The sequence below is a fragment of the Heptranchias perlo genome, chromosome 27 (genome assembly GCF_035084215.1).
Source record: "Heptranchias perlo isolate sHepPer1 chromosome 27, sHepPer1.hap1, whole genome shotgun sequence".
NCBI lineage: Eukaryota > Metazoa > Chordata > Chondrichthyes > Hexanchiformes > Hexanchidae > Heptranchias > Heptranchias perlo.
Genome location: NC_090351.1, coordinates 23,182,740 through 23,210,431, shown reverse-complemented (window position 1 = coordinate 23,210,431; position 27,692 = coordinate 23,182,740). Strand labels below are relative to the sequence as shown.

The following is a 27,692-nucleotide window of genomic DNA, read 5'->3' as shown; positions in this document are numbered from 1 at the left end:
GGACCAGAAGTTAGTTTTGCTGGGCCTCTTCTTTATCACATTTGGAACTGATCAGAGTGTGCACACTCTGATGAGTTCTCTCCTAAAATGGCCGTGGGAGTTGCTGTATGTCATAGGACCTCGATTTTCATATTAAAATAGGCCTACGGCCTGAAACAGGCAGGTGTTTCAGCCGCCCAGCGATAGAACCCTTTCAAAATGGCAATGAGCCAATCGTTGCAGTTAATGTGATGCTAAGGCATTTTTAGGCTCTATAACTGCCCCATTGACGCTGATTTTCCCCAGCAAAAATATGCCCCCAATGTTTTCTATGGCTCTCAAAAAAAACAGCTTTTGGGTGAGGCAGGGATGTCTATTAGGTGTACTGACACCTGTCCTTCAACTTTATGCACACAAATCTGCAGTGAAAGCACCTAGTTTCTTGTGAATATTTTAAAATTCTTCTGTGCACCTTTTTGATGGTCAGAAGACTTTTTGTGGCGAAAGGCTGAAGAGCTTTTTTTCAAAATATGTTTGCATAACTAAAAGTTGAAGTCTAATGTATTGACGTACTGTGCATCTACAGAAATTATCGTTGTACTTGGCTGTAAGGGCAGTAGTGGTATCTGATGTTGTGAGCAACATCATCTGAAGGTGCCTACAAAACAGATTGCATTGTAAGAAATGTAAAGATTAATTCCTAATTAAGAATTCTAGTTTTGGCATTTGGAATCTGAAGTTCAGATCTGGAAATTCTTTTTATGACATAAAGCAATGTTGGTTTTTCTGATTTTAATTTGTTAAGCATATATAAATAAAATAAATCCGTATCCTTTAAATGTAAAATACCAAGTTAAATACAGTAATCACAGATAACTGTAGGAATTTAATAGTTATTTTTCAAAGTTATATTTTCACATAAGTGACATAGAAGATTATTTGAATGTCAGTTTTTAGACATTGAGCTGTTCAAATCCATCTTGGTACAAAGTTTCTTGAGTAAATTTAATGACTTAAATGTGACCTTTTTGAACTGCTGAGGCAACTTGAGAAATTAATTATGAATGACTACTTTTAATAAATAAATTTCTTTAAAGAAATTGCTGTTCAGCCAGTCAAATTGTTAATCGCAGCTAAGTTTACACTACTTCATGCTTTGCTGGTTTGTTGAGCTGTTTGATATTAGTCATAATCTATCAATTAGAGAATGAATGGAAACAAATGCAGTTAATAAGAGGGTTGAAAAGCTCTTGGCGCATTCATATTTTGCAATGAAGTGCAAATTATAGCAGCATAATAATGACAATTAAGGCAAATTCTTTGCAGGGAGCCAGAATAAAACCAGCAATCGGAGATAGTGCTATGCTTTCTATTTGACCTGTAAATTAATATTTTGCTTAATTTTATGTTCTGTATTTTTGCACTTCATTTGAATTTGATTTAGTTTCTGCTGTTCTGTATTTTTGTGAGAATTATTTTAAAGAAAATTAATTTACATTCTCACCCTTTTTGATATGCCAGTCAGATCCAGATATTGTCCTTGAGTGGCCTATTTTGGGCCATGGACCTCTCTAGATCTGCAACCATTGTGAAGTGATATAATCTTCAGGAGGAAATATGCTTCATGCAGCTGGGCTGAACAGTCAGTTCCTTCACTTGAGTTGCTGCACACATCCTGACAAAACTTTTGCACCTGCAGTTGGGAGATTCAAGTGTACAGCTGCTGTGGGACTCTTATTATGTCCTTGGTGTGAAATAAATGTTCTTGACATTTTCTTATTTTTAAAATAAAGCTTCAGATCCTAAATTGTCATTGGTAATAATCAACATTAAATTGTTTGGGAATAACAAATGTCAGATAGACACAGTCAGTAATTCCACCACCCACAGGATGAATATTTTACATGCACAAAAAATAAAATTGTTAATTTCCCTATTTGATACAATCTTAAGTGGTCAACAGTGACATATGTGGTGTTGCAAAATAAACTTTGAGGCTCCTTAGCTTGTAATAACCAAACTGTGAAATCTATCTATATAATTACATTTTTGCATTGAATGTGTGGGAAAATGTATGGCGCACTTCAAAGTGTCACACAGATAAAATGTCTGTTACACTATCCTGATTGGTGGAACTGACCACCAGCAGTTAAGTTGACTATGGTTATCTGCTTAAATAGGGTCCGAAAACTGAAAGCTACCAATCAAGAACAACTATGTAATCAAAAAGCAAAATACTGCAGATGCTGTAAATCTGGCAGTATCTGTGGAGAAAGCTTCTTCTGTGTTTGTTCCACTATCTAATCAAACATTTTCAAAGCTGCCAGTCAGGAACTAGCAATTGCCAGAAATTGAACTTCTTCCATTTTTTTTTTGGTAGCCTTATTATTCCTTCAGCTAGACTATATATATTATATATATATATATATATATATACACACATTAAAATATGCGATCAATAGCAAACATAAAAAGTTATATGATTCACAGAAAATTGTTGTCTTGAAAAGGAAAAAATTGCAGGGCTATGGGGAAAGAGCAAGGGCGTGGGACTAAGTGGATAGCTCTTTCAAAGAGCTGGTGTAGGCATGATGGGCTGAATGACCTCCTGTGCTGTTTGATTGTATGATTCTTGTTGCAAATCCATCTTACAAGTTTTGTCCCCAAATGCCTATCAACAACAACAACTTGGATTCATATAGCTCCTTTAACATAGAGAATGTCCCAAGGCACTTGGGATTTGAGCTTTTTTTCTTTCCTGCCTGGGCCTTGTCTCGTTATGTTTTGAGTCATCACATATTCACTAGTTCATTTCACTTTTTCTGTCTTTTTCTCCCCACCCTTGTCCCGAGATTCAGTTGCCACATTTCAATCTGCTTCTTGCTCACTCCCCAATATTTCTCACCTGCAACCACTGCTTCTCACCCAATCAATTCAACTGCCTTTCGCCCACTTTCTATTGCTGACATTCACTTTTCTTCTCCAATTGTATTATCCTGCTGGCGTGTGTCTAAGCTGCATTCTGAGTTGTAGCAGCACCTAGGCCTTTGTCCTGTACTGCTTCTAATCCCACCCCAGTACCTTCCAGTCTCCATTCTTTCTGCTGAGTGGTCCCAATCCCGGTACCCCACTATCTGTGCTCCCAACTCCTGCCTGTCCCTCCCATCTTCCCAGCTGTTATCATGCCTACTCAATGCCCCAAGCCCTCATCTTCTCTGAGTGTTTCAACCCTCCCAATATTCCACAATCTGTATAACTAGTCCTGTCATTTACAGGCAAGTGAGTGATTTCCCTGACCAAATATAAACTTTGGCAACCTTGGCACAGCAAGTGAAAGCTATCTGTCTATTTCAGGAAATGAGTTTTAAATGGCAACACTGGGAGATAGTTCAGCAGACAGGAGGTGTGAAGCTTCGGTGCCTATATTCTGTCGGATCTCTGTGAGTTAGATTAGGTAAACCCACAATAATTTGACTTACCCAGCTGCATGTTCAAGCTGCAAATCGAGCAGGAGCTAATCTTCTTCGGGACATTATTTCAGACAACATCAACTTGCATTTATATGGTCCCTTTGACATAGTCCATGGTGCTTCACAGAGGATAAACAGACGGCAAGTAGTAATAGAAGAATTAAGGTTGATAATCAAATGCATGGAAAAAAAGATGAGCTTATTCGGAGGCTCCTGAGAATGGGGAGAGAGGTAGCAAGGCAAGGGTGTTAAAGGAGAGAGTTCCAGAGAGTAGAGTTGAGATGGCTGAAGGCTCTACCATCAATGATGGAGGAGAAGGAGGAAGGTGATGCACACATAACATAAGGTTTCTTTGCCTTTAGAGTGGCTTAAAGGATCTGATATCCTCTTTACTGGAAGAGCCATAGATCCCAGAAAAAGCTTATTTAACACTGCACTGATATTAACGTTAGTTTCAACTCACAGAATTAGTGATTACTTCTGATCAGCCATATTTGATTTCACATTGTGAGCATTGCTTCCAATCTATGGTCACTAACCAGTTTCATTTGGTTCAAGAATTGTTACCCCATAGTTTTATCTGCCTCCATGTAAATCAGACCTGGAATATTATTTCTACTATGTCGATGCTCAGAATGCCCAACTTGTTACAGTCTAGAAATGACTGATGGTGATATAAGTGGATGCATGCTTAATCCACTGGTATGAAATTACTGTTTTTTTAAACTTCATTTTTTTAATGAGTTAATACCCCTGCTAAGATTGCAGACTGAGGAATGCCATTCATAAGCTTTAAACATTCCTCCACTAGGAATGCCAACAGTATTTCTTGTATTTTTTCTTCTTCACAGAGCAATTTGGAAAGTCTAGATAGTTAATTGTTCCCTGTGGTGCAAAGACCCACTGAACCAGCATATAGCTTAATTGGTTGAGTGTATCTTATATTGCTACCATGTTACTGGGAAGAAACCCAGATGTTGGGTGAAGTATATATATCACCCATTTCATTGCTGCTTGGTGGGGATTTCACAATTGGGTTCCAATTGACAGCATATTTAGGGTTGTCAGCGGAGCAATCCTCACACATACAATAAATATTATTGTCTAGATTGAACTGCAGCATGCAATAATGACTTTAGCAGATTATTCTGGACACCTATGCAGAAGCTTCCCCTATCCTTAATTTGGGTTGTTTGATATGGTCTACTTGTGTGTTGGGGATGTAAAATGAAGAATAAAGATCGATTACCCACAACATACCATAAGCCCAACCATCCGTTCCTGCAGGGGTACAGTTTTTTTGGAGAGGGAAGCAGAGATAGTGTTATGTGCTCAGTATGCGGTTCCCCCAGAACCCATCATTCTCACTATACTCCTATGGTGTATTGAGGATACATAAATTTATCTTTCCTCCACAGTGAGTTCCTGATCTCAGGTGGACATTTGGGGTAGGAAGGAGGAAGGAAGAAATGAAAAGACAAGATGATTTCTCAGTGACGATGCAACATTCAGAAAATGGTGATTGAACAGTGCATGATGTGTGTAAAATCATGAGTACTGTTTTGATAAGAATACTCTATAAAAACAGACCTCTCTGGATAATGTTATTTTTACTCTCCTTCCATAATCCATGCAGTCAGGACTGATGGTATTGATTGGTTTGTGATGCCGATTTTTTTTTTTTATCCTTGCGTCAGCGGTAAACATGTTTTGGCACAGAAGCTGTAGAGCTTTAAAAGCTGCCAGTTTGATGTCCGCAAGATGTGCTTAAAATTAAATGAGTCTAAAGTGAATGAAATTTAATGCAAAGAGGTTTGAGCTCGAGTGGTTGCAGGTGCATTCATGTTTTACAATGAACTCTAAACTGCATTATTACAAAAAGAGCAATTGATGCTGATGTGCTGCAAGTAACATAATAACATTAATCATTGCACCAATCACAGGTCCTCAATTTTATATGCAAGGCTTATATAAGCTTCATTTTCATCTTCTGTGTATTAGTGAATGAAATACTTATCAGGGTCATATTTTGTTTTGTTAACTCTAATCTTGTAACATTATGATTTCTACTGTGCCTTCATGTAAATTTTGGGGAGGTACATGGTTAATAATGCTGATATATTTTACAAATTTATAACTTGCATTTTTAAGATGAACTTCAGCAAACATTTGATACCATAACAATGTCTTGTTTATTTCTTCACATGATTTCCATTCTAAAATGTAGGAGTGAATCTGGTCGATCTAAAAAGTAAATTTTATCAGCAAATATTTTTATTTTAAAAAGCTAATTGTTCACTTTTTTATTATAAACTTGTATGAACTAATATGTCTTGCAAATTTAATCATACTGAAGCAAAATAAGTAAATAATATCTTTTTAGGACACCTGGTGTATCAGATCATACATTTAGATGACTGGAGGGACCTTCCAGCAGCATAATCACACATATTAATGTCATGGGTGACCTTGGGCAATCTTTGAGCCAATATGGGTCTGACTGAGATTTACTCAACTTATCAGCCTTATGGCTGTTGTTGGACAGAAAAGGAGATCGAATCCTTTTAATGCTACTGTCTAAACTACCGTCCACAAGGACTGGATCCACTCTGTACACGATGACAGTGATGCTCTCAATCGCTTTGCAGAAGTGCAGCTGTAAATGTCACAGGAGTATCTTAACTGAAAGTCACAATGCATACTGCAGCAGAAGATTACCATAATTTGATTAACACTGGATAATCTTGGCTAGTAGATCTGTGCAATGAGAAATGACCAAAAAAGATGACCATCTTCATAGTATCCCTTCCGATACCTTTCTCCTACTCTGAGATTTCACTTTTTGCAGATATTCAGGGGTATATTAAGTACAGTGAATAACTTCATCATCCCTCATTCAAATGGTTACTGATCCGGACAATGTATTTAGTTGTACGTGTATCTGAAATAGGATCTATTGAAATATCAAAATCCTTCAAAGTTCTCAGTATTGTTTTCAAATCTTTCCATGATTTTGTTCATCTCACTTGACCTCCTCCAGTCTTGCATACCCATGTACAGCCTCAACTCCACTGGCATTGGGACCCTTGCTGCCTTTGCTCCACTTCTGCTTGTTTAGCCACTTTGCTCCTGCCTTCTGGAACACTCTTTCTCGTTCCCTCGACCTTGCCACCTTCCTTCCCGCTTTCAGAAGTGTCTATAAAGCCTTATTCTTTGACTGTACCTTTAGTTCCCCACTTTTTAACCCTCGCTATTTTCCTTTTTTTCCTCCTGAATGGTATCCACTGTTTTCCTCAATGTAAAACAGAAATGCTAATTGTTCTACAACCCATAAGTGTCTGGACCTAACTGGCATAATGGAAAGTGATGTTGCTTAGAATTACAACATTATCTTTGAGTTAAGCAACAAAAATGATCAGCGACTCCAGAGTTTTAGCCAAACAACATGGCATCAATAATAAGTGACAGACCTAGAGAAAGTTCACAGCTTTCAAGTTAAAACTCTGTGTGACCTGGCAATACTCTGATCCAGCATTAAGGATGTATATTGACAGCAAGTAGTAAATGTTCTTCAAAGTGCCTCTCAAAGACAGACAATGCAGGTTAGTTTGCTGATCCAATTATTAAGGAAGAACTCTAGAATGTTAGGTAGAATTTTGAAGTAGAAGTTGAGGAGGCATAATTGAGTTGCCTTTTTTAAGGACGAGCAAGGTTACCACATCTTCCCATGTCTACCATCAGGTATCACATTGAAAAACCTAAGAGTCTAAATCAGGAAGAGATTTTTACTGAAGTTGGTGAGGAACTATTTCAGTGAGGAACTCCTCAAATGCATGGAATCCAAAGGCCACATAGATCCCGCAAAAGAAATGAATGTATTTAATCTAGCCAGATCAGTCTCATGTTGGCATTGGGCAAGAAGGAAAGGCGTAGCCACCTACGAATGGACTTATGTCTCAGACTCAGATTTGTATATGACAAAGAAGTTGCTGAATTTGTGCGTGATGTCTGAGGTTCTTAAGTTGTGAGGTATCTTAGATGTTCATTGCCAGGAAGTCTCTGCCCATTTATAATTCCGGTACAATACAATACAGTTTGTCACCCTTGTGCTTTAGCTTTAGACGTTGATAAAAGTGAAAAGGACGAAGTCTAACATTTGTGCCAGGGTCTTTTTGATGGTTGGCAAATGGCTGTGTTTATGTTGCCACTGATTCCATCCTACTCCATGGCCACCGACTCAGGCTGAACCAGACTCTTTGCAACTTCAGTATCCTGTTCGATCCTGAGCTGAGCTTCCAACCTCCTGTATTCTCCATCATGAAACTGGCTAGTTTCACCTCCATAACATTGCTTGCCTCTGTCCCTAATTCGGCCCATCAGCCCTGAAACACTCATTCATGCCTGAGTCACCTCCAGACTAAATTGTTCCATGCTCTCCTGGCCGGCCTACCATCCTCCAACCTCCCATCCTCCACTATCCATAAACTTCAGCTTGTCCAAAATGTTGCAGATATCCAGTCCCATACCATCCTTGCTGTGGCTTTGGTTCGTGGTTCCGCAAAACCTCAAATATAAAATTTTCATCCTTGCATTTAAATCCTCCATGTTCATGCCCCACCCTATCCCTGTAACCCCCTCTAGCCTTACAACCTTCTCTTACCGTTCCTCTGATTCTAGTATGTTGTGCATCACTGAGCACCCTTTTCCCCACCGTTGGCAGCTGTGCCTTCAGCCAGCGACATCCCACTCTCTGAAATTCCTTTCCTAAACCCCTCTGTCTCTCAACCTCTCTCTCGCTTCCTTTTAAGACCCTCTTTGTAACCCACCCCCGATCAAGCTTTTGTTCACCTCTCTTGGTCGCTCCTCATTTGGCTCACTGTCAGTTTTCCTTATGCCTTCTACATTCAAGGCACTCCATAATACTGGTGGTAGTGGTGGATTTACAAAGAGTTTATTCTCTGAAGGATGTTGAAGACCTGGAGCCTTCCTGGAGGTACATGAAATAGTCCCTCACTGAACAATGCATAGACATTCTCCCACAAAAAGACACGAGTGACTCTGGAGCCCTTTTGTTCTCCAAAATTGATCCTAATCTGCCTTTTAAAAAGAAAGGAATTGTTTTGATTTCCCAAAAAGGAAGCATTGAAATGGCAATGACTCAACCGTTGGAAGAGGACAATCACAGCTAGGTTAACTAATACTGTCAACGAGATGGAAACTGTTGGAGTCGAGCAATAGGAATTGAGGTATAAAAAAATCAATACAAAATATAAGTTGGAATATAAAGTGTATAAATAGTTATGTTAATGAAAATTTCTGCTAACCACCATGTCACAATTGTTTTGATTCAGCCAATCCAATTGGGAGAGGAATGGTTGAGTACAAGTGCTTTATCTACTCTGACATATACACAGTTGCAATCCCCTTTTCTGCCATTTCCCTTGCAAAAAAAAGGAATTTGGATGTACCTGAAGCGAAGAGAGAAGGAAACTCTCTTAATAAAAAAAAATGTTTGCATCCATGTTGGACGCACAAACCTTCAGTAGTGTGAATGTTGGCGAGGCAGGTAGAAACCAGCACATTGCATCCTTGGTCATACAAAGTCATACATTCGACCACTAAGGGGAGACTGCGATAAACCAAAATAGCTATTGACCGTTCCCTTCTTTATAGAGCAGTTGGAGACATATTAAGCATAACCAATCCAGTTTCTGTGCAATGTTCCACTGTGTTTTCCTCATGGAGTAGGTTTAGTACCTTCTTGATGATGAGTCCATTAACATTCAGCTAGAGTTAAATAATTTCGACAGGGACTCGACTTCAGATTTAGTAAAAGAAGGGAGAAAATACTCCTAAGTAATCTCCCGAGAACCACATATGGTCAAATAAACCTTGCTTTTATCTGATTTTAGGTAGTTGGGGTCAATCTGAATTGCTTAAAAGTGAATGAATAGTTATGTTGATGAACATTTCTACTAAGCATCCCTCCTCATCCTTCTTGACCTGTCTACAGCCTTTGACACCATTAACCACACCATCCTCTTCCAGCGCATCTCCTCCTTTGTCCAGCTGGGTGGGACTGTCCTTGCCTGATTCCACTCTTGCCTATCCAGTCATAGCCAGAGAATCCCCTGCAATGGCTTTCTTTTCCTGCCCTGTTACCTCTGGAGTCCCCCAAGGATCTATCCTTGCCCCCTTCCTCTACTACATGCTGCCACTCAGCGATATCTTCCGAAGCCACAATGTCAGGTTGCACATGTACGCTGACGACACCCAGCTCTAGCTCACCACCACCTCTCTCAAACACTCCACTGCCTCTGTGTTGTCAAACTGCTTGTCTGACATCTAGTCCTGGATGAGCAAACATTTCCTCCAATTAATCTTTGCGAAAACCGAAGCCATTGTCTTCGGCCCCCGCCTCAAACTCCGTCCCCATACCACCGATTCCATCCCCCTCTCTGGCCACTGTCTCAGGCAGTACCAGACTGTTCGCAATCTGTGATCTATTTGACCCTGCACTGAGCTTCCAACCACATATCCTCTCCACCACAAGACCGCCTACTTCCACCTCCATAGTATCGCCCATGTCTGCCCCTGCTTCAGCCCATCTGCTGCTGAAACACTCATTCATGCTTTTGTTACCTCCAAACTCGAAAATTCCAATGCTGTCCTGGCCAGCCTCCCTCCCATCTTCCACCCTTCATAAACTTGAGCTCATACAAAACTCTCCTGCCCTTATCCTATCTCGCTGAAGTCTTGTTCACCTGTGCTTGCTGACCTACATTGGCTCCTGGTCCACCAATGCCTTGATTTTAAACTTCTCATTCTTGTGTTCAAATCCCTCCATGGCCTCGCCCCTTCCATTCTCTGTAACCTCCTCCAGCCCAACAACCCACCAAAAACTCTACATTCCTCCAACTCTGGCCTTTTGTGCATCCCTGACTTTCTTCGCCCCACCATTGGTGGCCATGCCTTCAGCCATCAAGACCCTAAGCTCTGGAATTCCCTCCCCAAACCTCTTCGCCTCCACCGCTCTTCCTTTAACACTCTGCTTAAAACCGACCTCTTTGACCAAGCATTTGGTCACCTGTCCTAATGTCTCCTTTTTTGGCTTGGTATTAATTTTTTGTCCGATTACGCTCCTGTAAAGCACCTTGGGACGTTTTACTACGCTAAAGGTGCTATGTAAATGCAAGTTGTTTCAAGAAAAAATGACTTGGATCTTTTCGAAGGAATTTTTTGTGTGTACCTGCATTGCAAATACATTTCCTCACTCACAGCTCAACTCTGATTTAATGGGGAATAAAGCTGAAAATTTTGGTTCATGAGATAGTCAGTCAGCTTATGAGAAGCGCTTTTAGCAAACATAAATGAAGATATTGGGTAAAGCCTGAAATGTAACACAAGGAATATGCCGTTCACTTTTTTTAAAACATTAATAGGAAATTGTCCCTCCTTATTCATCAGGGCATCTGTCAAGTGGGTGATTGTGCAAGCTCAGCATCCAACCAGACCTAACTCAACAAATAAGGTTAAGCAACTGCCAGACAGATGGGAGGAAAAGTGCACTCTCTTCCCCATCCCATCACTCACCTTTATGGAACCCCAAAAAGAAACAATGGAAAATTGTTGTGCTTAAGAAAAACTTCCCTTACCATTGTTCCCTAACAATCCTCCACCTATCAAAGAATTTGAAACTGGAGAATTAACTGGACTATATTCACCTTACAGTACCTACACCAAGTGTGAACATATTTGTGAGGGGGAATGCCATCCAGATGCAAAATCTCTCCACAACATTCTCTGCAAAGATGAGGCAAGATATATGTCTGAAGGGTTTAAGGCCAGAGCTGTCAATATTGGGGAAATATAGGAATTATGTTTGAGATTGGTAAAAGTTACCTAGATTGGAAACCTGTAAATCAAAATGGTGTAGGTACTGTAAGGTGAATATTTTTAAACTAAAATGAGTGATTGCCACTCTTAATGGGTGAAATTCGGCAGATCTGCATGAGGGACAAACATCCTTTTCAGCAGAGTGCACCAGTTGCATCCTACCAAATGGACAGTTAAACATGGAGAAATTGCTGCATATGGTTGTTCGTCAGTCTTTTACATCAACAGGGCTTTTTTGGGTGTAATTTAGGAAGGGTTTACTGGTTTGGTGTTTAAAAATAAAACCAACAGTAGCTTCTAATCTATGGTCACAGTGGGATGGGCAAAATATTTAGTTTTGACACTCGGATAAATTTACCAATCCTGCATTGCCAGTGGAAACCCATGCTCAGAGGGAGTGTGATTCAAAGCTGGAGCTACAACACTGTAGCAGAGATTCTCTAACCCATAATCCTTACGAGGAGCCACGGCTCCCCATTGGCAACAGGGCATTCGTGAATATATCTAACTTTTTATAAAGGAAAATTAAAGGGAAATATATTTTGCCTTTAATAACTGCACTGTCCTGTGAACATTGTTAATTGTATCCATATGATTAATATCAGTTAGTATTAATTGTATTCAGGTGGCGCGTATCAATTGGGGACACTCTATCCATTTATATGAGAGCTTATCTAGGGGGTGTGCAGTGGGTAATGCGGATCTCTGTAAATAAAGGCTTGGAAGCAATTGAAGATCAGGCTCTAGTATTCTATCCTTCACCACCAGGCTATTCAATTTATTCCAAAAATAACATGTTTTAGTTTCTATCAGATTAGGCATTGATTATTTTGAGGCTTCTGTTGATCTGCAATGTTTGTGCTCTTGGGCAGTTAGTTTAAACCATCGATGAGGTCCTCATGGAGAAAGTCTATGATTCTTTCCTCTGTTACTCCAGTCTTTATTTAATGATATAGTGACATTGTGTCTCATGCAAGAATGCATTATTTAAATTGATAAAATCAGGATTGGCAATTCAGAAACTTGTAAATATTTCTCTACAGGTAGTTATTGAAAATATTTTAAATGGGATAAATTTTATCCTTCAATGCGCTTTGCTCTGTATGTGAGGAAGACCTCAAACTGTGAGTGATAGTTACGCGTAGATTGTAAAGTTCTTGCACAGTTAGATAAACTTTATTTTCCCTGGGTTCAATTTAACGTCAGTACTTTTCATTGGTATGGACTCTGAAACAGTATTAGATGTATTTATTTATATTGAGAGAACTAAATTGCAGTATGCTATAAAGGAAGATATTTGCACTGGGGTTTCTCCGCCCTCTCTTGGTTACCTGTTTCATGCTTTCTAACTGCAAGTTAAAGCTGGCCTGGAATCAGTTTCCCTGCAATGATGGGATAAAGAGAAGTGCCAACTACAATCCATTCTCTCTCTTGACTTTTACAAATTCTATCTTCTGCTTTTATGAATTTACAATGCCGTTAATGCCTTGTTTATTCTGTAGTTTGTGAACCAGACCACATCCATTTTCTTGCGGACTTCAATTTACAGTTGACAGTGTAAACTCTGGACTTCCTGCAGAGTGGATTCTCCTGGATTTAGGATCATTAATAGTTTGGAAATTCTGCTTTGGTGAGTTGAGGAAAAAACTGGAATGATCCAAGATCCTCAGGTTCAAGCACCCAGGAGTCACTGACCATAGACATCTCCAGTGTCCCCCCATGAGCAACAGCCTTCTCCCAGCTCGCTGAAGCCATTGGGGGAGCACTTTGTAGTTGTAGCAGTTAGATAGAAGAAAGGAGAATCTTGTGGTGGCACATGATACATTCCAGTATTTGGTGTACAGAGTAAGGGTTCTTCCTTAGTCTTGCTGTGGCTTACCGAGATTTTAGGCAGTATTGCCCACTACTAATCGCAGGGTACATGAGGTCTGTTTACTGGAGTGGCCGGTGATGCTGAACATGAGAAAATATCTAAAATAAAAACCTAGAAACATGAAATTTGGTTTCCATTGTATCTAATCAGTCATATTAGTACCGTGGGTCAGATTCAACAGCTAAGGGTAAGTGTGCAGTTGTGAATATGGATGCTCATTTACTGCAATTAATTTTGTGACTTTGGTAAGGACCTTTCCTGATGTCAGAGAAAGTCAATTCTGTCAGCAGTGCCAAAAGCACATTGCTTCGCTTTATAGAGGGCGGCGATGCCAGCCTGTGGCCACATCCAACTGGCAACCTACACCAACATGAGCTGTTTATATTTGCCAGTGGCAATTGTTATGAGAGATACCAGCTGAATTTCCCGTTCCATAAAAGTTTTGTTGCCTCTAATGGTAGAAGCATTGGGTCACTTATACTAAAACAAAGAAAAATACTATGGAGGCTGGAAATCTGAAATAAAAACAGAAAATGCTAGAAAATGCTCAGCAGATCAGGAATGTGGAGAGAGAAACCGTGTTAACGTTTTTGGGTCGATGAACTGGAAGATGTTAGAGATTAACAGTTTTTAGTCACTTACGCTGTTGGGTTAGCACTAACCAGTACATAAAACCTGTTGTTTTGAGGCCTATACTAGGGAATGAGAAGAATTATCTATCACAGTATTAATAAAAACATCTCACTTTATAATGTATATGATTATTTGAACATTCAGATGAATACTGTTCCTTTTAATCCTCCTTTCAATAACCAAAGGAAACTGAGGCACAGTTTTGATTTCACAAGCATTTTGTTAATTTGAGCACTGAAATTATGTCATGGGATACCAAATGCTAATGTATTCATATAAAATGTCTCTGTGCTATTTTAATGGAGGTGTTAGCCCATTTATTTTAAACTGGTTAGCGCCTCTGTTAAAATTGCAGAGAGACGAATTTCAGGCAAAAACTTTCACATTTGTACGTTAGTATGCCATGGCATTATTCAGGACCTTGATGTTACCTAGCTACGTTGGGATGACCAAATGCTCTTCAATGGATCATGTTGCCACTTCCGTGGAGTAAAAAATAATACGAAATTCATGGGTTTCTTGACTGGTAATTTAACTTGTGCTTTAGGAATATCCATCAAACAACCAAGGGTTTTAATCTGGTGAAACCTTTGCACGTTGCCTTATGTCTGGCAGGACTTGAATTACATGCAGCATATTTGATGATAATCACACTTGGCCTTTTGTTTCATCCTTCCAGGGATTTATTCTGTAAAGGCTGAGTATTAATAGCATAATTAGGCATATCTTATAAAATGGAGCCAGCACTTGTTTCTTATCCCACATGCCAGGAACTATTACTCATTTTCTGCCTTTTCCTACAAGGCTTAGAACTAATTAGAGTCATTTAACAGCACCCACAGAGTTCACGCTTTTTATTATCACTCATCATCCAGCTGTGATTGTGGAGATTAGTGCTCAAAGATGTACAACCAGTTACTATGTGAAGAATTTTAGAATGCACACAGCTGAAATAAATTTTTGAATGAATTCATAATGAATACAAGCTTAAGCATGGTATAATTGCAGAATCTGTCATTATTCCGCTATGGAATGGAAATTAATCATTGGCATGTAGTTATTCCTAATTTTGTTACTATTTCCCTTAGCGGAGGAGTCAATAACCAGGGGGCATAGATTTAAAGTGATTGGTAGAAGGATTAGAGTGGAAATGGGGAAAAAAATGTTCACCCAGAGGGTGGTGGGGGTCTGGAATTCACTGCCTGAGAGGGTGGTAGAAACCCTCAACTCATTTTTTAAAAAAATACCTGGATGTGCATCTGAAGAGCTGTGACCTGCAGGGGTACGGACCAAATGCGGGAAAGTGGGATTAGGCTGGGTGGCTCGTTTCTCAGCCGGCGCGGACACAATGGGCCGAATGGCCTCTTTCAGTACCGTAAATTTTCTATCATTCTATGTTGAAACTCATATTATTGTTCTAAAGTATAATTATACTGAAGAAGTTATGCACTTACACCTGTAATGATATATAACTTCTATGTGCTTCACTGTAATAGCCCTTGTTTATATTGCAGTGCTGCCATTTAGTGTAGTACCATGATGCAAATGGAGTTATACATATGTTACCAAAGGCACAGCGAGTCTCACCTCAGGTGGATTTCATATAGGTTTCCAGATGCAAAATGGAACTGGCAGCAAATGTAAATGACCATCACATCTGGATGCTACTGGCTACTATTTTGTTCTGTCCTGAGGTAATCTGAGTTCCCAGCCTGTTTGTATAGCCAGCAAGGCTTATTTTACATTGTTTATCTATACGGACCACCCACGATATTGGGCAAGGCCAGCAATTGAAAACATGAAGTTGTCAATTTAACTTTAGAACAACTGCACAATTTCTTTGTGGTTGCTGCTGATGCATTGAATCTACTCCACAATGTGAACAAGGTGAATTCAGAGCACCAGTAACCATGCACTCTGCAGTATTCATGAGATATTAACACAATGGTATCCCCTGATAAAATTTAGTGTGAATGTGGACAAAAAAAATTGAAGGAATAAAGGAATTGTGGCTTCATCCAATTCATGAACATTCTTGTGCAGTTAAGCTTTCAAACACCTAAAATTTGTACATAAAAGCATTGCCCTTGTCCCTGACTAGATTGTCAGTTTCAAATCGTCTATTAAATCTTTGGTTTCATATCTGAACTTTTTTTTGTCAGAATTCATAATTTCCTTTTAGGTCTTTAGCTATAAAGACAGTTATTATAAATGCTGTAACTGCCATGGGTAGAGCAAGGAGAGATGTCAGATCTATAATCCCGACAGATTAACATCCATTTCTGATTATCTATTCTGAAAGGGCAGAATATTAAGATTTCTCCAGCATGCTTAATATCTGGGGGACAAAACCTTTGAAAACTTGATTTCTTCTGTGACGGTCTCTAAGAAATCTATGCAGGTCAGATGTACTGTATGCATCTTAAAATGTAAGCAGATGAAATAGATGAAAACACACTTGAGAACTTCGACAGGATTTGAAAACCATTTTACTTTAATGCCATCAATTTAAATTGAGATCTCTATTGTAATAGCCAAACAGATACTATTTTCTTTTTAGTGTAAAATAATGCATAATTTGCACTATTGTTTTGTTCACAAAGTATAACAAAATAAATGCTAATTAAAAGGTGCAACACAAGTTAACTCCACTGTTTACTACATGGGAATGAGTGCAAAGTCAGAAACCTCAGCTGACATTACAAAATACACTAAAAATCGTTGTGTAAATGGAAATGTTTTATCATTTTATCAAATATTTTAACTTATTTTGTAACTCTTTTAAAATATTTAAACTAATGTAATGTATCACATCATGTATGCATGGATATAAAGTCATGCAATGAATTGCCCTTAAATCTGGCAGTTTTTTGTCTACCAAAATGAAAAATACCTGCAACTAGCCTCCATCACACAACAGAATGCAGCAATTTTCGGTGTCCATCTCCCATATCGTACTACATAATGACAAAAACATTGCCTGCTGTTTTCTGCTGTTCTTTGATGTGTGCACCAACCATCCCAGCCTGACATTGAATTTATAAGTTGCCACATGACCAGTTGACAACAGTTGGCAGACTTCTACAGCAATGAGTCTTCATCGAGTAAAGTAATTCTGCTTTTTTAAACTAATATCAATCTACTGCTAAAATCACTGATATGTGGTATAAATAAGATCCAAGATCCATCATGGGACATAAGGGGCTCGATGTTCGGACGTCCGAGCCAGCGGGTTCGTGGCGGTGGGGGGGCTCTGAAAATCGGGGATTCCTGGGGCGGGTCCGGAGCCCGGCTCCAACCCGCCCACTTCCGGGTTCTCCAGTGACGCGCTTAGATGCTTGCGCAGTCCCCGCATGCGGGACTCCCGCCGGCAATTAAAGCCTGCGGGATCCCACTTAAACCAATTAATTAGATAGTTCAGGTCGTTTGCAGACCTGATTTGTAGGATATTTTAGGAGGAGTGGGATTTTCAACTCAACTGAGCATGTTTCCCGTACTGGGGGAAACACTCCAAGTTGAAATGGACATGTTGCAGCCACCAGCTTGTGGCAACTGCAAAGGTCCATTTGACAGGTGGAAGGGGGGAGACCCTCACTCATTGCAGGAGGCCATTCTGTCACTTTGGACAACGTTTGGCCTCCACCACCCTCCTTCTAACAATAAAATTCACAAACTTGCAACCTCAACCCCGGTGTGCAGACACATTTACCTACCTTGCGGACCCCCTCAAACGTACATCTTCTGGATGGGGGCCACCATAGCTGCAGTCATGACCTCCTCGGAGGACGAACAGCATCACCAGCCTCGCCGGCCACGTCATCCACCCCTGACACGTGGAGCTCCACAACACAGTGCTGTGACACATCCACCTGCACAGCAGGAGGGAGGGCAACTGCAGAGAGAGATGCGTCTCAGAAGGCACTACCCTTGCCACAGGGTCCACAGACCGAGGCTCAGCTTCCTGGACCTCTCTGAGCAGCAGTGCACACGGAGGCTCAGAGTCACTCGACATGTAGTCGTGGACACCTGCAGCCTCCTTCTTGCCAGGCTGCTCCCGGCTGGCCCGAGCACCATCTTCTTACCTGTCGCTGTCAAAGTCACCACTGCCCTCAACAACTTCTCCTCTGCATCCTTCCAGGGTGCTACCAGGGACATCGCCGACATCTCTCAGTCGTCTGCACAAAAGAGCCCTGCAAATACCCCTACACCCGCTCTGCAGTGACACAATGAGTGGCATCGGTTGTGGGTCTTCATGGTGATCCTCAGGAAAGGGCATTATTGCACAAACCAGACAAGATTTGCAAAGACGTGGCAGAAGTGGTGACAATATAATATGTAATGTGAGTGATCAGAAATCAAATATAAGTAAAAACCATGACAAACCCTCAAACACCCTTGTGCATCCCCTTCATACTCACAACACGTTTGCCTTATGCTTCCTACTGCACATACGTGTGCATGCCCTGTGGCTGCAGCACAGGTAGTGGCAGGTTGGGTGAGGCTGACCGTGAAAGAGATGCACGAGAGACTGAGTATGAGACGGAGCCATGAGATTGTATGAGGATTGGGTTGAGTGGTAGTGGCAGGATGAGTACTGGCGAGGTGAGTAAGTGCAGGTAAGATGAGGATGAGCTTTGAGTGGGTGTGAGGAGTGATGTGATAGAGTAGTGTTGGCAGTGCAGAAGGAGATGTGGGGTGGGGGCGGTGATGTGGCAGATGGAGTGTAGGGGAATGAGTAAGTGTACTCACTTCGGCTGACCTACTTAGGTCATTGAAGCGCCTCCTGCACTGTATGCAGGTGCGTGATATGTTGGTGGTGCTGGTGACCTCCTCTGCCACCTCGAGCCAGGCCTTCTTGGTGGCAGAGGCAGGCCACGTCCTCCCATCCGCCGGGGAGAAGATCTCTGTCCTCCTCCTCCTCCTCCTCCACCCCATCCAGTAGGACCTGGAGTGAGGCATAATTAAACCTGGGAGCAGCCTTCCCCCTAGGCTGCTCCATGCTGTAATTTTGGCTCCTTTCTGCAGCATCAGTCAGTGGAGGACTGCCCCTTTAAATAGGGCTCTTCCAGCTGACAGCCTATGATGCGGGTGCGCAGTGCGCCCGCTGCGCAGCTTTCCAGCGCGAAACCCGGAAGCCAAGACAAGTGCCTTCAATTAGGCCACAATCGCGTGCGGAGCACCCCGAATTCACTGGGCGAGTTACCCACGCGCCCAGTCGACCCCCCGCTGCCAACCCGCCCCCCTCCTAATATCGAGCCCAAGGAGTCTGCAAAGGGATATAGATAGGTTAAGTGGGTGGGCAAAAATTTGGCAGATGGAGTATAATGTGGGAAAATGTGAACTTGTCCACTTTGGCAGGAGGAATAGAAAAGCAGTATATTATTTAAATGGAGAGAGATTGCAGAACTCTGAGGTACAGAGGGATCTGGGTGTCCTAGTACATGAATCACAAAAAGTTAGTATGCAGGTACAGCAAGTGATTAGGAAGGCAAATGGAATGTTGTCATTTATTGCAAGGGGAATGGAATATAAAAGTAGAGATGTTTTGCTACAGTTGTACATGACATTGGTGAGACCACATCTCGAATACTGTGTGCATTTTTGGTCTCCTTATTTAAGAAAGGATAAAATTGCTTTGGAGGCGGTTCAGAGAAGGTTCACTCGACTGATTCCTGGGATGAGGGGGTTATCTTATGAGGAAAGGTTGGACAAGTTGGACCTGTATACATTGGAGATTAGAAGAATGAGAGTTGATCTTATTGAAGCATATGAGATCCTGAGGGGACTAGAAGGGGTTGATGCTGAGAGGATGTTTCCCCTTGTGGGAGAGACTAGAACTAGGGGCCACAGTTTAAAAAAAAGGGGTCTCCCATTTAAGACAGAGATGAGGAGAATTTTTTACTCTGAGGGTCATGAGTCTGTGGAATTCCCTTCCCCAGAGAGCAGTGGAGGCAGGGTCATGGAATATTTTTAAGGCTGAGTCAGATAGATTCCTGATTAACAAGGGAGTCAAAGGTTATAGTAGGTAGACGGAAAAGTAGGGTTGTGGTTGCAATCAGATCAGCCATGATCTTATCAAATGGCGGAGCAGGCTCGAGGGGCCGAATGGCCTACTCCTGTTCTTAATTCATAAGTTCGTATGACTTGATAGTCAGCAACAAAGAATAAACCTCTCGTGATTTAGACCTGCATAGTTCACTCACTCTTTTGCTCGTCTAATTTTTGGGGAAAAAAGTGAGGAAACCAGCAACTACAGACCAGCTGCTCTAATCCAGTTGTGGGGCAAAACTTGGGACAATTATGTCAGATGCCATCAATATTCATCGAAAGAGCACAGATTCCATGAGAGATGGTTTGCATTGATTTAGAAACAATAATATCAACAACTTATTGAACCTCTTTTGAGAAGATAACTAAATCAGTGGATGAAGACCAATTTGGTGGATGTTTCATTTAGATTGGCAGATGGCATTTGAAAAAGTTGCATATGTGAGACATATAAAGAAAATTCGGGGTCAGGGAATCAAGGGTGAAGTATTAACTGGATTGAAATCTAGTTTACCAAAATAAAGCATGCAGTGATGATAACTCTTTCTGGGAGTTAGTGAATACTGAATGTCTTCAGAATACCAGTCTTCTAACTAACTTCGTGCTAACTATCGTATACCACAGACTAATCAGATTTCAACATTTGTTTCTTGAAAACCATTTGATATCCACCACCACCACTTCAGGGAATCTAGGGATGGGCACTAAATCCTGGCCTTGCCAGTGACACCTACATCCCAAGTATGAATATCAGATAGCAACAGGAGCACAAGGTAACAACTTTTTAAACTTTTATTTTTAGCTCTCTAATTCTTACAGTTTTTAAACGTTGTTCCTTATTTTATATTTTTTGCTTCCTCGGCAGCAGATCCCAAATTCCCTTGCTTCTCCATGTTGGCTGTCCAAAATCTCCCCTCCTTTCTGCTGCCCTTCCAGAATCTGACTTGAACTCTCTGACTACCCAACACCAAGATAGCATCTTCCTGCCCACCTATAGAATCATAGAATGGTACAGCATAAAAATGGGCTATCCAGTCTGTGTCAGTATTTTTCTCTGAGAGATCATTCCATTTTCCTATTCATTCTTCATACCCATTGATATTCTTTTTCAAGCAACTACCCAATTCCGTTATTAAAAAAATTATGGACACTGCTGCAACAATGATTTGTGGCAGAGAATTCCCAATTCTGATTATCCTTTGTGTAAAGACAATTTCTGAGTGCTGTTTAATCTTTTTTGTGATTGCCTTAGATTTGTGCCCCCGGTTATTGTCTCACCAAACAATGAAAACAATCTATCTTTATTTACTTTATCATAATTGTACAGACCCCTATCAGGTCACCCCTTAGCCTCTCAGGTCAACTGAAAAAAATCCCTAAATTCTGAAGTCTGTCTTCATAACTGTAACCCTTCGTTCCTAGTAACACCCTAAATGAATCTGCGCTACACTTTCCCCATTGCTTTAATATCCTTCCTGTAATGGGGTGCCTAAAATGATACATATTGAGCCGGATTTTTGCTAACAGCGCTCACCATTATATATGTGCAAATCAGACAGTAAGTTCCAGCGACCGCACATGCGCAGTTAAAGGCAAAAATATGGAAATTGCTGTTCAAAATGGTGTGAAGTTCCTGTACTTACCTCATAGATATGGACTAAACTCACCAAAAAAAGTTAGGGTTGTCTATTCCAGTGTAAGTACCCTTTTATCGGTGTGATAAGTCTTAATTACTGTCAAACAACCTCTCTGGCACTGAAAATTAACTTTTACAAGCGTGGAGTCTCATTCCTTTAGGTAATTATTGTTGGACATTTAAAAAAAATTAAATAAACCATTTTTTTCTTACTTTTTCTTTCTGTCTCTTAATGCAGTCTTATTTTCCCCCTCATCATTTCACTTATTGTTCCTGATTTGATATTGAATTCACGATTCATAACTTGCACTTCCTGGTTCAATCCTTGCGCTGCTCATTAACGAATCTTCAACCTGATTGGTTAAGGAGATACACAGCTGCTTGCCCTGTTCACACAGGTCTCATATGCCCTGCAGAGGGCGCCATGCCATTTGGCTCTCCCGTTGAAAGCAACTTGCTCTGCAAAAGCCCATGGAAAGTCTGTGGGCATGTGCAAGTCTAACGAACAGCTGGTGCCATTCGTTCACCGTTCACAGCAAAATCCAGCTCAGTAATCTAATTCCTGCATAACTAAGTTATGTCGAAGTTCAAAATTAGCTCTTTACTTTTGTATGCAGTGCCTCGCTAGGATTTTGTTTAGTCTTTTTATGGCCTCGTGTACATGTACTACCGTGTGTGTATTTAAGGTATATTTCCTTTCCCTATTCTTACTTTCAAAATTTATTATTTCATGTTTTTCCTCTTTGAGCTGAATCTGCCACATATCAGCTTATCCTGCTAATCCAGCTATGTTCTTCTGTAATTTTTCATAATCCTCATTATAATTTGCCATACCCACCAATTTGGTGTATTTAATAAATGTCAATATTCTTCTCTCAATTCCTAAGTTGAGATCACTTATGTATGGAGTAAATAAGAGTAGCCCCAACACACAGCCTTGTGAAACAATATAATATTTCCAGTTCAAAAGTAAATGGCACTTGCAGTAGATAGAATGTTTTCTATTCTGCTTTGCACTAAGAAAAAGCAGGCCATCAATTGGCATGAGATAGTACCACTGAGACGTTAGACTTTTGCCTCCCAACAATCCTAAATTTGGCGTGGTAAAAGGTTTGTAAACTTTCCTTCCTGAAGGTTTTGTGGGTAAATCACCTCCTGTTGGATATTGAACCATACAGACTTTGATGGTGCCAGATTCAATAGGTGGTCTGTGCCAGGTTAGTTGATCTCAGGCAGGGCAGCACTGGGAACAATACAGTTGGCTTAAATGTCTGCCAGAATTCCTGATTGTTAAATGATCCATGTTAGGAAATATAAATGCATAAATGTTGGGTGAGGACAGGATCAGGCTTGGCCTGTGATGGATGTAGCCTGCCAGCATGCATTGTTGATGGCATTGTGAATGGCCACTTGTGCGAGGTGTGAAGAGCTGCTGCCGCCCATGGAAGCTTGCCATTGTTACTTAGCACTGGGCCATTGGCAATGCAGCCTTCACTGTTGTGCAAACCCTAAAATTCCTACGTGGACCATTTCACCTTGGCTCACACTAATGGCTTACAAGCTAAAAATACTCTCTTTGGTTTGAATAAGGCATGAGAAACTGATTCAGACATTACCATGGACCCAGACTGTTGAAGCAAGATCTGGAAGAAGGCCAGTGTAGCAGGTAGAGAAGTTCAGGCAAAGGTCATCCATTTAAACAACCTGAATCAGGTTTCTTGGATAACTCCCAAGCTGTGTGGAAGACTTGCCAAAATATGTAGTGTGCTAAAAAAAAATAATGAATTAAAAGCATCCTACATGGATACATGAATTTATGAATCTTTTGGGACAGATTGGGTGTACTTAATGAAATTTATGATTTGTTTCCATTTCTAGTAGAAGTGGGTTCTTGCTTCACACTCAGGTGTGAATGTCTCAATTGTAAAGGCCAAAAGAAGGTTTTTTTAAATTTATTTTATTTGTACAACTGGATTATTTTAATATTAAAAGCTTCTCTATATAAATGATCTCTTTTTTTAAAAAGTTCTGATTAACAATGTTCAGATATTTTTCCATCCAGTTCTGATTTTTACTAATGAGTATTTGTGTTTAAATGGTGAAAGCTTTTTATTTAAAAAAAAATGATTTCTGTTGGAAAGGTTTCCAAACTTGAACCTGTGAGAAGCCTGAATTGGTAAATAATAATTCCTGGTGCTTCCACTATTGTGTATCTTCAGTTGTGTGTGTTAGTTCAGCTTTCCCACACCATCTGCCTCACTAACTGCTCCAATGGAGGTCTTCCTGTTGTCATGAGTACTGGCTGTTTAAACAAAAATATTCAAAAATCCAGAAATGAAAAACAACAAGCAAAAAAATGGTTATTAATTTATATATATTAGCTTTTTAAACCATATTTTTTATTTACTCGAGTACTCATGACAAAACTTTAGATCGTCTTTGGCCATGGTTAAATACGTATTTAAGTACGTCAGATGCTCTGGAAAGAGAGATAACTATTTGGGTCACATCGAAGTCCTTTTTTTCTTGGAAATGGAGGCAGACTCAATGTGCTGTTATTCTTCAATATCTTTTTAGGTGCTTATTGTGGCTTTGAGTAAGTTTTCCCAGAGATGCAGGACTTATTACTGCAGGCTCAGTGTTCACTGACTGTGAAATGCTAAGATGTGGACAAACCAGGTAACAAAGTTAAAGATTCTTCCACTGAGGCAAGATAGTTATTTTGTGTAAACAGTCCATGTGCCAAAGTCACAGCCAGTTCTGCTCTGAGTAACTCTTGTAAGTTTTAACAGCAATTCCTGGAACTTCTCCTTTGAAACTATGTCAATGTGTTGGAATGCAGAGCTGCACCTTTTCTTTGGTGTATGATAACTGCTGTATGGAGTATGGAGTTTTTATCTGATTAAGGACAAAACAAGATGGCAGCTGAAATGCTTTTCAAAAATATTTAGTGATTTCATTGATTACTCTTCTACTTTATTTTATTGGTTGATGTCAACCAATACTTGATTGATATTGCTTACCTGTTCAGTTGTGATTAGTTGATGTGGTATGAAAATGATACTTGAGCCAATCAGGTACAAGTATGACAGTTTCTAGTGTGAAGAGCAATTGTTCAATGTAAGACCAATAGCTAGGGCAGTTTATCCAGACTGGAATTGCAGTTCATAACAGTTGTTTTGTTAGTTGAGGAAATTATTGTTTAATGTTTTAATTTCTTACCTCATCTTAGCATTAGCACAGAACGAGTTAGGTTTACTCACTAAGGTGGGGGTATAATTGATAAGCTATCGATGCTACATATTGCAGTCATGTGCAGTATCACAAGATGAACTGGGTATTATTCCAGTGCAAGTCCTTAAATGGATATGCAATCACTTTCTCTACCCAGAACCACTGATTGCAGGTAACTCCGTGCTCTGTGGAGCAGTGCTAATCACTATAGATGGTGGGTAATCCATCTTCTCCATGATCAAGAACATTCAGAGACACACAGATGTTCAACATTCATGTGACTTTTCACATCTACTGCATAAATAACACGTACGTCCTCTTAAAAAATATACAGTTTGCAGTGCACATCTGGATTTCAGGCCTCTTTCCCATTCTAAAAAGATACATTTTAAATGAAGCAAATTACAGAACTTTCATGAACGTGCCTGGTGAGTTGGGGAAGGTTCTTATGAGCTGAGTACTTAAGTGATCATTGCCTGTACTTTGAATGATGTATGCTGGAACAATACAGGTATTTCCACAAAGACTATTTGAAGTGCTTGTGTACTGCAGAATAAATTACAGTATGTATTTTAGCATCAATTTCTCTACTGTTAACTCTTGACTACTGTATTTCTTCTGCAATATTTAAACAAAAAATTTTAAGCAAATAGATTTTGTTGAAAGCAATAATATGTTAAGTATCTGTTCTAGAAGTGTTTACTTTAGATACGTGGACCACTTGCTGATCATATATACAAAACAAAATGAGTGTAGATTTTTCACTTAAAATCTCAAACTACATTTGTGCTTTTTAGACAATGATAATATTTAATTTTATTGAACTATGCTTTTGAAACTGATGTGAGAGTTGTACAATTGGGATATTGGTGTGCCAGTTGATCTAAAATCTACTTTGTGCACTTTTCTTATGCAGATCTTCGAACGAATTCTCTTCATATGGGCCATTCGACATCCAGCGAGTGGTTATGTTCAAGGAATTAATGACCTGGTCACTCCTTTCTTTGTAGTGTTCCTTTCAGAGCATGTGGGTAAGTTTACATTATTTATCCAGACTGACAACGAGGTTGTAGCTCACATTAACAGTAGCAAAAAATATCTGAGATACACTGCCTCTTTTTTGGATCATGAAAGTCTGTACAAACCATATTTCTGTGAAGAATTAAGTCAGTTGATCTACAAACAGAAGCAATTTAATCAAGTTAACTTAGGGTATTTTGAAGCTGAACAATAATATGAGGGGGAGTGATGAATCTTTAAGGGAAGGCAGATACCCTGTTCAAAGTATTTTCTTTAAAGTAAAGGCCCACCCCTAGACCCTAGCAATGTAGCTGGCTGGTATGAGATGTACAATCTGGGAGATGCTTTTGAAGAAAAGAACTTTCCTCATTAAAGCTTATGAAGGGAGGAAAATTTGTTTTAATTTCTCCTGTCATTTGAAAAGAAATTCCCAGTTCAGTCAGTTACTGACGGTAGTTAATTTTTTAAAGGGGTTAGGGCTCAGCAAATTGAGAGTTTTCTGCTGATTGAGCTGCCATAAAAATTGTAGTGTCTCTAACTGGGAGAATCGACATGTAGAGACTCTTGCAGCCCACCCTCTTACTGCTAAAGTCCAGAACATTTCTTTTCAAGGTAAGGTAGAAGAAATCCTCTCTGACAAACAGTATTGCCCTCTTAGGAGATTGATTTTCAATGTTTGTGCATTTGTAGGGGGAGTGTGTACATATGAAATGTGTAACATCATCTCTTTCTGCACACTGGAAACTAGGACATCACTGGATCCTTGAAATAGAATAGGTAGGATATTAGCTTCCACCAGGGGAGGAAAAAATTTGCACAGCACAGCATAGTTCTCTTGTGACCTGGGAGCATTGGGATCACTGCATACTAATCATAGCAGAACGACTCAGTTACATCTCTCTACAAAGTTAGTTCCGGGACCAGGTTTTTAAAAAAAAATGGATAGTTCAGCTCTATCTGCTTTCTGTGTTAGAAAGACATCTTGAAGTAGATCCTCTGGTGAGTACCAAACGTATTGACTGGGCTTTAATCCATTACAGGGCCTTTGCAAAAAATGAATATGTCGCATTTTTTATACAGTATTTATTCACTGCTTCAAATAACATTTGGAAATAAATTCTCTGATGAAGATTAAAATTATTTTAATTATTTAACTTGCTACAAAAGAAATGCGGAGATAAAATGCCCACGATCAGTTCGAGATTTTAAATTAAATATAGAAGTTCCTCCACTGAGGAACTACCTTTCAACTTACTTGTCTCCTTGTGTTTCAAGATGATGTAGGGATCACTTACACGAAGCCCTGTGTTTACTTATGGGCTAGATTTTCCACCCATTGTTTTTGAATGGGCAGAAAATCTCGCCTATAACTTAACAGTATTCCTTTTCCATTCGATTCATTTCTAAATACGAAAGACATAATGAATGTAAAACGTGTACAAAGATAAGTTCCAGTGATGCTGAAAAGTAGCAATACCATAGAGCTTTAGGGATGTCATCAAATTACCCAACAAATGGATTGACTAGGGAAAGCCAGCATGGATTTGTTAAAGGCAAATCGTGTTTAACTAACTTGATAGAGTTATTTGATGAGGTAACAGAGAGGGTAGATGAGGGCAATGTAGTTGATGTGGTGTACATGGACTTTCAAAAGGCGTTTGATAAAGTGCCCCATGACAGGCTTATCATCAAGATTGTGGTCCTTGGAATAACGGGGGCAGTAGCAACATGGATACAGAATTGGCTTAGTGACAGGAAACAGAGAGTAGTGGTGTACGGTTGTTTTTCGAACTGGAGGGAGGTGTACAGTGGTGTTCCCCAAGGGTGGGTGCTGGGACCACTGCTTTTCTTGATATATATTAATGACTTGGACTTGGGTGTACAGGGCACAATTTAAAAATTT

General features: G+C 40.0%; 1 protein-coding gene across 4 annotated transcripts in view; it reads left to right on the top strand.

The window, feature by feature from the left end:
• The window catches only part of LOC137344466 (TBC1 domain family member 22B-like), a 318,631-nt gene that overhangs the window by 126,685 nt on the left and 164,254 nt on the right, over window positions 1-27,692 (top strand). For all 4 annotated transcript variants that reach the window (XM_068007450.1, XM_068007451.1, XM_068007449.1 and 1 more), the window contains one exon: window positions 25,686-25,800. In XM_068007450.1, coding sequence (XP_067863551.1) covers window positions 25,686-25,800 — 115 coding nt within the window. The remainder of the gene's footprint in view (window positions 1-25,685; window positions 25,801-27,692) is intronic.